We start from the raw sequence: 14039 nt of genomic DNA on the forward strand, positions 1-14039 counted from the left end.
CACACACACACACACACACACACACACACACACACACACACACGAGCTGCCCATCAAGGCTTCATTTAATCAATCCAGGAAGCGACCTCTATTGATGTAGCAGTCCAGCGAACGGGAAGCCAGCCACCTCTGATTATTTGTCAATGATTGAAAAGTAGAAATCAATACAAAACATGCAAACTGCCCCACAACAATAACAACACAGATCACTGCTCCGGCTGTCTCTGTGACTGAGGGGTCACAAATCACGGAGTCAGAGTCGATCAGCAGTCTGAGGGCCTTTCCGAAACTGCGTGCTACTCCCTCTCCCTACCTACTTCCACTCCGTTTGCACGTTCACGCGGAGGGTCCGCCACACTGAGGGCCATCCGAAAACAAATGAGGGCGGAGTGGGTTGTTAAAACCCTCAAATGCTGAGTGAGCACCGATGCCGGCTTGTTGCTGCACGACGGGGGACCTTTCTTTCAAATGTGAGATCGCTGGTTAACATGTGGGATTTTAAATTCAGAAACTACACTAACATTTCATATCACCATTCACAGATTAACACAGGCTGTATTGTGTTTAATAAAAAAAATGCTCTTGTCTGATAGAAAATACAACTGTTGTTTTTATTGAACCGTATTAATACGAAAATTTTCATCCAAAACTAAATTGCCTACATTAAACAACTGAATAGAACATGGCACAACTAAATACACAGGGGGATCACGTAACAAGCAACAAAGGCATTAAAGAAAAAGTCTTCATACAGTTTAACTGGTTTCAATTCTTCAGACTATATAATGCTTCAATATAATGTTTGATTTCTTTTGAAATGTTGTATTTGTGAATGTAGGCCTAATGTTTTTTAAAAAAGATAAAGATGTTCAAATAGGCCTTTCTTTCACAATGAATATCAATCTTTTCATAAAAGAATGCAATCAGTCAGTTTCGTTATTGCAACCAATCCTGATATTATATCAGTGAGTGCAGCGGTAACGTCAGATCCTATTTACACTGGGAGGAGAGGGTAGTTCGTCCAAAAGTTGGCCGCTGTATTTATACCCTATGTGGATTAGGGAGCTCGATTTGGCTGTGGGGAGGGGGGCTCCGACAACAGTTCCAGAGTGGAAATGGCGAGGGTCTAGGCTTCTCGAGCACGCCATGTTGTTTTTAGAGTGGCATCATTTCCTGTAGGCGTGGCCATCAGTATATTGGTTTGATAACAAGGAGTAATATAGAAGTATCTTTTGGCCGACATCACACAATGAGTGTGGCGACATTTTGAAATCACACTTATTTATTGATCGTTATTCATAAAAACAGTGTTAGTAAATTAATATAACAGTATATAGTTTAAAAAAGTGATCAAATAGGCCCAAACTGTTTGTTTTTTTTTACAGTAAAACTATCAAAATATAGAAAGTACTCGTTATTTTCCAAAATGTTTAGGCAAGTATGCAACACAAGATTTCTTGTCTCTGTCTACAGAACAAGATCATTTGAATTATGCTTCATTGCTGAATTATGCCCCCCCACCAATTCTTCATGCCATTCTTCTACTTCAGTGCAAAAATATAATAACAGCAGATGGACAATGAATTCAGGGTTTACTTCACAACATGTCTTGTATTTGCTCACACCATTCATCCAGTATATGATTCAATCCGTCACCTCCATCACTTGAACCAGGTGTGAGTTAATGGCATGGTGCTTATCATACAACAAAAAGTGGACTGACTTCTGTGAATGACACTACCAGCATCCGATGAGTAAAGCTTCTCGATTTGTGAGATGAACGAAGGACCGCAGAGTGCTTCAGCCGGCAATCTCAAAACCGGAGGCTGACAACAAACATCAGCAGCTAGCGTCTCACTCACCACAAGTCCAACAACGACTTCCATCATTTATTCAGCTTCGTCACCAAAAGTTTAATTTCTGCTGCAGCTTTTTGACGCGTTACCACACAAAGACGGACAACAGTAAAACAGTGCATGCACACCAACACAGACAGACGTGTTTCAAGCCTACCTCGGCTGTTGGTTGCCAGGTCGGCCACCTTCTGAAAGGCATCGAGGAAGGCTGCTACTGCGACAACGGTCGTCCTGGGAGACACAACAGAGGAGGTTTTGGATAGGGAGGATATATCCTACAAAATAGTATTTTAAAATCAGCTTCTATGTTACAGAAAATGTGTTCAGATTGTGGTTTTGGGTCCGCTAATTTGTTTTTTCTGTCCTACCATATGTTTCTTGTTATCACATCCTATTTTAATATCTGATTGAGCAAACTTGAACAAATGAGTTAGTCTACCTTGAGGTCTATATTTGAAATCGCTGCAATTTTACTTTTTATGTCGCAGTGAACTAAAAATCACAGTATGTGCCTTACGTTATAGCAGATGATTGGCTATAGAGGAAGGTACATGCAGTTTGTAAAGAGCAGGATAAATAAAACATGCAAAAGCAATAGTACGGCCGTTTAATCCCAGATACAGAAGCAGTGCCTAAAATGCCATGACACCTCATGGCGTGGCGAGGAAGAGAAGGCGGGACGCAGTCAAAGTGTTTGTAATAAGATTTGACCTCTGGTGACCTCTGGTCCAGTGCAGAATCTCTCTAGGCTGCTGCTGATCCATTTCACTGATAATGACTTTACGGTGGCATCATTAATCTCTGCCAGCCTCGGAAGGTTAATTGAGTTGTGTGTGTGTGTGTGTGTGTGTGTGTGTGTGTGTGTGTGTGTGTGTGTGTGTGTGTGTGTGTGTGTGTGTGTGTGTGTGTGTGTGTGTGTGTGAGAAAGTTTGTGGTTGGTTAATAGCTGCAGGGAGGTGAGTGTGTGTGCAAGCAAGTATGGAGGTATTCTTCATGATGAATGAATGTTTTAGTTTAGGTTTGCAACTTGTATGTGCACATTTCTCTCTCTCTGTGTGTGTGTGTGTGTGTGTGTGTGTGTGTGTGTGTGTGTGTGTGTGTGTGTGTGTGTGTGTGTGTGTGTGTGTGTGTGTGTGTGTGTGTGTGTAGGGCCAGTAAATCAGAGAGTCTGGGAAAAGGGCGACAGAACAGGAGAGGTGAGCTTGACATTTAAACACTTAATGAAACAGACTCATTGGATATTCATGAGCTCAGGTTGTACAGACTCTCATCATGTGTGTATTTGTGTGTACCACCTGTGCACAAATTTCCCTTTTAGCGTTTTGCCTATTGGGACGGCCAACAAGTAATACCATCAGTTTAACGTCAGTGGGGAAAATGAAAGAGCGTCCGTTTTAATATCCTGCAGAAAAACATGAACCTATCATCTGAAACATCCCCTGCAGGTTTCTAAAGAGTTGTTTTGAACCCTAGAATAAATTGTTGCATTGCAATTAATAGTGCAACAGAGCAATTGTTAATGTTATTATTATTCCCATCTGTGCTTTTCCTGCTATGAAAGATGTCAAAATGTCTGCTGCAAGAAAGGTCTATGAATCTGATTCTTTTGAAAACAATGACGTCTGTGTATCAGGATTCAGGTTAGCAATATTTCTTCAGAGAGTAAAAACAAGTAAAGTGAAAGATGGACAGACTTTCTGACCAGGAGAGACATTTTGTTGGCTTCCAAATAGTTGCATAGCAGATGGAGCTGAGGATCAAAAACTGAATTTTTAAACATAAGATTTGTATGTTGCTTCTTTTTTGTCACTGCATATTAAGACGTATTAGGCTGTTATAATGTGTGTGATGATCAGGTCTATGATTGTACATGAAGTTACACGTGTAGGATGAATAATATGTCTGGTGGCAGAGGGTGATTTACACACTGCAGTTTGAGAAAGCACAAGTAAATATAGGGACACTAAAAATTGATGAATGTTTCAAAACTAATAATAATAACAATGATTTTATTTATTTATTTTCATTGTGTGATTTCAGGATTATTGGAGAGATTACCCCTTTCTGTATTTGGCTCATTTCTTTCTAATCTGTTTTGTTGTTTGTAAATATATTTCTTTTTCTGTTTTACCCATATAAAGTGTTATTTTAAATGCGAGGCATGTGCTGTCAAAGTGGTTTCTTCCTTTGCTTGTTTTGTCTGTTACTTGCATTCGATTTCTGGCATTAGGCTTAGTTACCTGAGCTGTGATTGTAGTTTGCTGGCCTTGCTGATGAAGTCATCCCAGACAGGGTAACTGCCCTGAGGAGAAAAAACAAACAAAATCAGATTTTTTTTATTTATTTATTAATATCAAAAACAACCTTTTCCTTCATAGCTGCAACTTGAAATCACACACAGAGATTTAGGAGTAAACAATCTTATTGTGTTGCTATAATTATAAACTTTTTTGTGACCTAAAATACTCAGTAGTCAGTAGTAAGGTCAGTATCGTGCTGATAAAGATCCACTTTATCAGGTCAGTGTGTGTCCGTTATGGGGCCTTAAGGTCCGACACTTTTAAAAAACAAACACCACAGGTATTAGACTGCCGATATCTCCATCATGCTATCATTTGTTCGCAGTAAGTCTTTCCTGAACAGTTTCTCAAACGTGCACACAGTTTGGGTTTTTATTTCCCTTCATATTACCCGGCCTCAAATATATACGTATTCAACTATAAAAACACCCAAAGCAAATTCCTCCCCATTAAAAGTTCGGCCACACATCCTCGGGCTCAACCAAAAACACATAAATCCTGAGCATCAGGAGGAGCCGTGAGCCAACAGACAACAAGGAGACAGATCAATACTGCCGATCCATACGCCCCACCCAGCCCATCCAGAGGAAGCCAGACAAGCACCCCCCTAGGCATGCAAATACAGTTTGGGTCCCCGGACTGGATTTAATATGGAGACAGATACAAAGACTGAGAAGCCAAACGCTGCAGTGCGGTATTACTGGATGTGTGTTCAGAAAGTAGGCTGCATGGAGGGAAACACTGAGTTACTGCAGCCAAAGACAGAAGAAACTGGGGTACGCTTCCCGTCAGCAGGAGTCCCCTGATGTTTCAGGGTGGGTGGGGCTTTTCTAGTGCAGAGAAACATCTGAGGCCTCTTGACTCACAAAATTTAACACAGCACAATTAGGGTTGTGACGAGACCTCGAGCCAAACTGAAGCCCAAACTTGCTCCATTTGGGACTGCGAGCTGCACTTTATCAGAGTTAACATCTGTGTGGATTTGTAGCCTGATCAGAAGTGTAGTCGGTCAGTTTCATTTTCACATAAAAAATGTTATGAATTCTCATTAAATCATGACGTTATTCTCGTAATATTACGACAATTTTTCTCAACATTTCAGAGAACACATATGTGGGAGCGATTCTGAATGTGCAGAAAGTTTTACACATGAGCAGAAAACCTGCTGAGACACAGGAACTATTAAAGTCCAGGACTTTATAACAGAATTAAAATGAATTAATTTATCATTGCGGTGAAAAGGTGCCACATGCACATTTAAAAAGGTTGCTTTTACAAACGAAAGACACGAAAAAGCAGAGAAAACCAATGTAATATAATGGTTTGTCAATACACAAGAGACAGCTGCACTTTTCAGTCATCCATCTCAAGTGTGTCTGACAGAACGGTTACAATTGGAGTCACGTCTCAAGTCTCTGGGGTGTTATGTTGTACAGATGTGTGTGTTAAGGACAGGCTCAGATTTTGTCAAGTGTATTTAATACAGTTCTCACATGCAATTTGTACACTGTGGGAGTTATTGGTTGTTCATCGTAATGCTGTTCAGCAGATTTGTACAATTTCACAAATCAGTGTTTCCCCAGACAGACAAAAAAGTGGCAATAAATATGCATGTGACCACTAGGACTCGTATACATGCCTGATTTAGGTAACTCAGACGGCTGAATCATCTTATCAGCTTTAGCTAAACATTTAAAACGGCATCTTTGCGCAGAACGAGGACAGTGGATTTCAGCAGCGACTGACTCACTCAACATGCACATCATACGAGTATTGTACTGCATAGTTCTGTGACTCCTCTATGGCAGCTTATCACTGGAACTTAATGCAGGGCCTCATTTCAGCCTCCGTCTGAAACCTGCTGTAGAGGCTCCTGTGTCTTTAAGCCCCCCCGCCTAAAAAAAGCCAACTGTCTACTCAGCTCAGCTCCAACAAAATGTAGCAAAATAAATTTTTTAGCGGAAAAGGCTGTGCCTTGAACACACATGTGCACTGCATTTTCCTGTCCTTTTAACACAGCTGCGTTTACAAACGTGTCGCAGCTGATTGGGTAAAACCTCTGACACGCCCACCAAACAGGAGAAAACCGTTCAATCAGAAAAACGTGCAAAACGTTTTAAGATTAAACTCGCCACATGTTGACAGGAGCATGGGGCTGTGCATTCCTTTGTGGCCGGCCTGCTGTGCCTGGAGCAAATGACCATATATGAAAATCCTGCTCGGTATGACGTCATACTGAGCTGGTAGAAAAAAAAATGTTGAACACTCAGAACAGAAAAGGTGGAAATCTGAGGTTTTGGCTCACAGAGATTTCTTTTCAATACTTGTACCTCATAATTTGTTTAACATGAACATCTGACATTGAAACATTATAGATATGCCATAAAATATGGAAAAGCATAAAAAGTTCCCCCTGAGACAGACTTTTCCACCCTCCTGCAGAAAGCTGTCAGACGCGGGCGTTTCCTTTTGTCAGCGTCATCGTCGTTGCTCTCTTAGCAGCCCAGCTGAGCTGAGCGTGTTCGGCCTTGTTCTGTTTTGTGAGAGCGATGCCCAGCGTCACCGGGCTGGCTGCCGTTGCTATGGTAACGCTGCAGCTGCAGAGGGGCTTCAGACAGAGAAGGATTTGTGGGGAGGGGAGAGTCACACGTGCATTCATCCACACCCAAAACACACACACATTTTTTTTTTCCTGTGCCACACATTTGGTTTCTTTGTTTCTCTCTTTCATATTCAACATGCATATATTTTGTTCTCTCTCTCTTTCTCTCTCATGCACACTCTCATTTCATCATCCTGCTCTTTATTACTCATTCATCACTTCCTCTCTATTACACTGTATATATATATACCCACATCTCATTACATCCCCTCTCCCCTCTCTCTCTCTCCTCGCTCTCTCGGACACACAGCGAGGCGAGGGCAGGGCCGCAGCATCAATCAGTCATTGAGGACATAAATTGTCACCGTGGCAACAACCGGAGGCAGCAGGAGCCTGCAGGTCCTTCAGGAATCCTCTGCTCTGTTTGTTCGGCTCTGAGAGCGACAGCACGGGCTTAAAACCATGAAATCTGTTTGTTTCTTCTTTATCACTGAGGATAATAACACAAATCTGGTTCATGAAACTTCAGCACGACCATGTTTTTCTGTGACTGAGTATTTGCAGAAGTCCAGATTTCATTTTCTTTTGTGAAGCTTTTCATAAGGAAGAGCATTTATATTCTCTCTAAAAAAGGTCCCCAAAGCACCTTCATAATCACTGTGACCGTGGTTAAAACTCAGTGAGACACAATTTAGCATGTGTTCAGAGAACGTGGGCCAGCAGATGAATCCTTTTAAAAGGAATAGTTTGACATTTTAGGAACTTTGCACAAAAACTCAAGTGTAAAAACGTCAAGTTGTGGTTGTACGGTGGGTTTTTGTGCCAGACTATTGGTGGCAGTTGCCAGGAAACCAGATCTGACTCCAGAAAGTTTTGATGCTCACAGCCAACAAATAAGATGCCCCATAAAACAGCCGATTGTTGTTTTTAAATCTCTGTTTTTGTACACATTTAACAAACAAGATATAACGTCTTTCATTAGTGAGCTTTAGAGGTTCTGCTAGGCGAATTCTGTTACCTTTGTACAGAGCCAGACTAGCCGTTTCCCCCTGTTTCCAGTCCTAATGTTAAGCTAACCAGCTGCTGGCTGTAGTTTCATACACATACGTGTACAGACATGAGACTGATATTTCGGTCTTCTCATGTTTCCAAAAATATTGAGCTACTCCTTTAAAACATATAAAAGGAGTTTGCTGGCCTTTGCATTTCATTTAGCAGTTAGGAAACAACAAGTTAATGCATTATATTACCTGTAGATCAAGCTGTGCCACTCACTCAACCTTAAGGAACCAGAAAGAGGGCCTTTGTTGGGTTTGAGAATCTATAAATTTTAAATGCACCCTCCCTGAAAAACACTCCTAGTGGAAAAACTGAAATGATAAATCAATTTCCAGGAAAATTTCAGTTTGGATCCATTTCACAAAAATATTGATGTGTGAGTAAATAATAGAGCCCTAGAATATTTTGGCAAAAATACAAAAACTTTTGCTGAACCCAACCGAGTGTAACTCTAGAAATGTGTGGATTATTAGTATCATACACACAACAGTTGCTTTCACCTCTTAGAACCAGAAATACAGCACCTGACGCCAGAAAGGAAACACGTCAGAGCTACAACAGAGACCAGAGCAGACGTCAGCAGAAGAGTCAATGCCAATAAAAAGGCCTACAACAGAAAGAAAACGAAACAAAGTGACCCATTTGGCCCGAAGTACCAAAGCAGCTCTGGCTGTGATGTTTCCATGACAATCTCCAATCTGATACACAGCGGCCCCCCTCCCAAGATAAGAGACCAGGATTATTTTAGCTCAGAGGTGATTAAGACGACAGCTCAGTCCAAGATAAATGGTGATTAGCATTCAGTAACCTCAAAACCACACACACACACACACACACACACACACAGTCTCAGCACTTGAACGCTGTTTGTTTGGCAGCAGTAACAGGGTTAAGTTAGCATCAGCTGTTTTCACAGATGTTCAACACAGATCAGAGAACGTTTAGATTTATTTTGATGGGTTCAATGTTTACAGTGCTGCAATACATTACAATAACCTGTGCTTCCTGTATATTGTCTGACTCCCACAGGAAGAACTGGAAGTCTCTCATTGTTACTGGAACTCATTGTTAGCTGGGATGTTGCTAATTTCAAACTACAGTTGAGACATTTGTCTTTAAAAAATATATATATATAATTTATAATCTATCTATTTATTAAATTCAACATGCATTGCAATGATTCAAGTTACAGAGATATTCATTTCACCAATTCATCCATCTATTAGTCTTTGCAGGGGGTTACAATATGGTTGAGTCTCCTTGCTCTCACCAATCCTCCATTTAAACCACAGGCAGACATTTTAACCGCTGAACAAGCTCTGATAAACCCCCTGTAGACCGCCTGCTCAGCACCAAACAGCAGAAAGGCACAGTTGGAGACCAGCTGCAGAGAGTGGAGCATTTAGCGGTTTAATTCCTCAGGAGCTGGTGGAGACCAAACCACAGGAGAGCGGGTCCTGGACTTTACATCAGGTGCTGGAAAGTAGAGAATAGTTTCCTAAAATAATTAAACTATTAGTCTAATCAGAACAGAGGTTAGTCTTTCTATGGTCCAATCACACTTACTGTCCAATATCACTTACTGTACTTTTTAACATTGTAAAGACACTAATGTGAGCATGTTCCAAATCCACAGCAGTGAACCTTTTGTTCAGCGTCTATTCAACAACACTTTAAAAGACAGTTTATAGGCAGATGTGAAGATCACAGCAGAAGAGGATGAGCCAGTTTCTCCTCCAGGGAAAAACATGCAGATTGGTTCCACTTAAACGGATCAACAGTAATGTGTCTGCTTCAATTTAACCAGCACAATGATGTGTGGATGATGAACTGCACACAGCCAGACGCACTCACTTTAACAGATGAACACATATGGATAGACAACACACTGAGCGTAGGTGTAGCCAACCTGCAAAGAGGAAATGTATGTGGTGGTAAGGAATTGATTTCGGGGGGGGGGGGGGGGGGGGGGGGGGGGGAATCTCATGTCTCATCCGAGTGCAGTTACATCAAGCCCTTAACGAAAAGGGCTGCTGGACTACAAGGATTTAATATCAAAGTGCTTTCAACAGCAACACTAGAAGGTGTTGTAAAGTAATGTAGTCTCTTGTTTTGAGCATCTCTACAATGTCTACTGAAAAAAGATTAAGGGAAATTATTATTTTTTTGGTTATAATAAGCTTGTTTTGTGGGCTTTTCCAAGTAAAATACTTTTATGTTGCATGGCTTAAATTACAAAGATTTATTGTATTGATTATTGATGATTCTCTTCATTAACCGCTTCGGTCATTACCGTGTGACAATAGTGAAACTTTCCACGGTCACAATCTCCCAGAGCGCTAGTTGACGCCGTTAAAATGCTAGTTTCACCCAAACAACAGTGCAAAACCCCAGAATATTAAATTTCCTATCACGTAGACTGAGAAAACCAGCTAACTGAAACATTTGAGAACTCTGAACCGGTAGTAATTGAATAATCAACTAACCTTTTCAGCTCTATACTTTATGCTGAGTCACATCACACAAGAAGCACTAATGTATGTCCAAAGACATTAAACTTTCTCTTAATTACAGTAAATTAAATTATTTACTCACACATTTACAGTGGTGACAACCAGCTCTGATTTGCTTTAACTTGTGGCCTCAAATTTCCCTTTTCTACTGCAGGAATGTGATGCAACATAGCATGAAGCCGCTGTCATGATGAAACAAAAATTCTTCCAGGGGCAGAGCTGTCGATAATGATTGGTCGAGCAGATGTGTTGTCATATTACAACAAAGATGACTGTAATAAATAGGGATCAAACTAGAAATCTAGCACATGGTTTGAAACGTTCCTAGCCAGCTTGTGTCGGTCCCAGCAGGCCCCTAAATTCTCCATCAACGTATAAAATTGGATCCTACGTTTGCATAAACAGGAAAGAAAATCAATAACTATATCAGCAGCACTTAATTTGTTGTCTTTCCCCTCAATCACTTACTTTGCTTCCCTACCAATAAAAAGCAGTAGAAGGTCTAGCTTTTGCACCGTGAATGGCATATATCCAAAATGTTCCTGTTTGTAAAATAAACTGGGAAAACAAGAAACAACCAAGTACCAAAGGCTTACAGGTTCTGAGAAAGCCCCGTGTTGCGAGATGTTAAGTTCCTGCAGTGGGAAAGGGAGCTTAATTTTAGTTTCACATCTCATCTTTAAATGCCAAGAGAATAAAAAAAAAACAACAACTAACAACTTTATTATTCACAGACAAGCAGGCTTCTCAGCGTTCTCATCGTTTTCATTTTAGACAGACAAAACGTGTGCGTGTAAAAGACCATTAGAAGCAGAAGAGTCGGGTCTCCTCCACAGTGACACAGTAAAATCTCTCTCCGCCCACACTTTTATGCTAAGAGGGGAAAAGAGTCTGGCTCTCTGCGAGTCACACGTATGAATCAGGCAGACTGCAGTGAGGTGCATTTTATTAAATTAATTTAATTGAGGTTGATACACAATAGTAAATAAAGTAGCTACATTTAGCTTGTTCTTGATCTTTTCAAATGGTCGTCATTTTATCCCCTTTGTGGACTGAAACATACATTTATGAATAAAATATTAAACACAAGTCAATTCTGTTCAGACTCATGACGCAGCATCACTCACAGCTTAAATCTGCAGCGGCCATGTTGGTGAATACAACAGGTAGGCTAGGTGTGAAACATGCATATTTAGAGAAAGTGTGACAGCAACTGATTAATTTTGGTATCAACATGCATCACCAAGAAAACAAGCTTATAAACATGTTTTGGCGTTTTTCACCTTGCAAGAAAAATAAATACAAAACAGATGCATGAGAGATTAAGACTCACTTGAAAGGGGGGAAAAGGAAAATGGCAACGGGAGGGACACAAAGGAGAATGAATAAGAAGAAAGGAGTGCAAAATGAAAGGGAAAGATAAGGGACAGAACCGTAACATGGATGCTGAAAAGAAAAAAAAACAGTGATGGAGAGGGGGGAAAGGAGGCAGAGAAGAAAGACTAGAGAGGAGAAGAGGAAGCAAATAAGAAGAGGAGGAGAGGATAAGATGGAGAAGAAGTGGGACAAGAAAGAAGAAGGAAAAGGTGCAGGAGGACTGGAAGATGGCATGAGACAGAGGAAGCAGAGGAGGGCAAGGGAGGAAGTGTTTACTGTATGAATAAATGGACGACAGCAGGAGCAAGAAGAGGAGGCTCAGTGAAAAAGCAGGAGGATGAAGTAAGATAGGGAAGAAGCAGGAAGAAGAGAAGGGACATAACAAGGACGAGGTGAAGAGGGTGTGGCAGATTTCCCAGCCCTCTCTTTGTGAACCACTTCACCTGTTAGAAACCACCTGTCTGTTATTACGTCACCACGGAAACCTATTGTTACCTGTGAGGACACCGCAGGCCAGCCCTGATATTAAAACATTCACCGTGATCACCTGCACATGAACTCAACACAGCGACCGTCTCAACATTCAGACCTTTTGTCCCCAAATGTGGAGTGAGTCGCCACAGTGTGACCGCGAAAACAGGTTTGCCCCCACACAACGTCACCGACATCTCACACACACACACACACACACACACACACACACGCAATAACTGTAGGCTACAACTAAGCCATAAATATTTACATGCATACAAACACAAAAAAGGCACAGAAGGTACTGTTCACTCTCTCATCAGATATATTCAACAGATGATGTGAATTGGTGATTTTAAAACAAATCACTAATAACAGAGTGTCACTCTTCGTGTCACTTAGGATTAAAATTACTGATTATTTTCAAGATCAATTAAATAAATCTTCCAGTTATCTCCTCAATTAGTCAGTTAATGGTGAAAGTGGCATCTTGTTATGTTTGTCCAACTGTCCAAAACCCCAAATTAGTCACTTTACTCTCATATAAGACAAATAAAAAGCAGCAAATCCTCACATTTTATAAGAAGCAAACAAGGGAATGTTGATCAAATAATCAGCTCTAATGTCATTTACAGGCCTGAAAATCTAATATCAAAACTGTTTGCTTTGATAGAGAATGAAGAGTTCTGTTGTATTTGACTGAGTAATGATTTATTTGTGCACAAGTTCCTCTTCTTTTGTTTAGAGATCAGCAAGTGTTGAAAACCAGATTTCTCTCAGATCTGAATCAGAAATCAGTCATATGAGAGAGAGAGAGAGAGAGAGAGAGAGAGAGAGAGAGAGAGAGAGAGAGAGAGAGAGAGAGAGAGAGAGAGAGAGAGAGAGAGAGCACTGTATTTAACTGTGATCTCCTGTGATATCACTGCAGCCCTGTCTGTCACTGTCCATCATCAGGAGCCTGTAGCTGTGTTTGGTTTCCAGGATGAAGCTGGATTTAAATGCTATGGTCTTTTTTCGGAGAAAACTGAAAATGAAGGCAAAAGAGCCTGAACACACCCACTTTACTCCACCTACCTCCCCCCTCTCCTCCCCTCCTGGACAATTAGCAAATTAATGATGCCGGAAAATCTCCAATAAAGCGACAGACAGAATAAAAATGTCTGCATTTCCTGGCTTGATGCAACAGGATCTACAGCAGGATCTTTCCCCAGGCGCCCTGCCCTGAATATTTCACGTGTGTAACATTGATTGCAATCACAAATCAGATGACATAATAACAAATGATCCTTCATGTTACCTTCATGTCTCCTATGACAGTCTGGAAAAGCCCCCCCAGCGCGCTGCACTCCCTCTCCATCACTGTCTCCATCTTCAGCGGTGTGAACGGAAATTACAAACACTCTCACTCGGAGCTTCTGTAGTCCATAAATGAAGAGGCAGGAAACAAATGAATTCAAGGGGGGAAAGCGGCTCGGTGTCGGTAAAAACGCTCAGACTCGCGCTGCAGGGTTTTCCCGGCTGAAGGAGACCAGGACGCGGACAGAAGCAGCAGCACAGCCGGCGGTTAGTTTCCACTCAGCGCAGATAAATCCCATGTCTGCAGGAGGAGACGCATGTTGGAGCAGAGAGAAAACTGACAGACGGAAACAGCACGACGCCGCCGGAGAGGCTCAACTTTACACAGTGAGCCGCTCCACTGCCTCTACTGAAGGAGACGCGGCCCGGGAGCGCGCCTTCAGGGACATGAACGCGCGTCCGCTCGGCCCCGCCTGCAGGATATGGAAGCTTTTTGTTAATGGACTGAGAGGCTGAGACAAGGAATAACACCAGGGGAAATAAAATAATTGTTATGGACAGAGAC

At 41.5% G+C, this 14039-nt stretch overlaps 1 protein-coding gene across 2 annotated transcripts in view; it reads right to left on the reverse strand.

Moving 5' to 3' along the window:
* The window catches only part of LOC119907941 (protein MTSS 1-like), a 66923-nt gene extending 52884 nt beyond the window's left edge, over nucleotides 1-14039 (reverse strand). The window contains exons 1-3 of one of the 2 annotated variants that reach the window (XM_038725650.1): nucleotides 13476-14039; nucleotides 4097-4158; nucleotides 2014-2087 (exon numbers count right to left, since the gene is read on the reverse strand). In XM_038725650.1, coding sequence (XP_038581578.1) covers nucleotides 2014-2087; nucleotides 4097-4158; nucleotides 13476-13547 — 208 coding nt within the window. In that variant the 5' untranslated portion in view covers nucleotides 13548-14039. The remainder of the gene's footprint in view (nucleotides 1-2013; nucleotides 2088-4096; nucleotides 4159-13475) is intronic. The other variant, XM_038725649.1, reaches the window with a different exon arrangement.

Source organism: Micropterus salmoides, unplaced genomic scaffold, assembly GCF_014851395.1.
Source record: "Micropterus salmoides isolate LMB-PRFRI ecotype aquatic unplaced genomic scaffold, ASM1485139v1 Ms_hic_scaffold_17, whole genome shotgun sequence".
Lineage (NCBI taxonomy): Eukaryota > Metazoa > Chordata > Actinopteri > Centrarchiformes > Centrarchidae > Micropterus > Micropterus salmoides.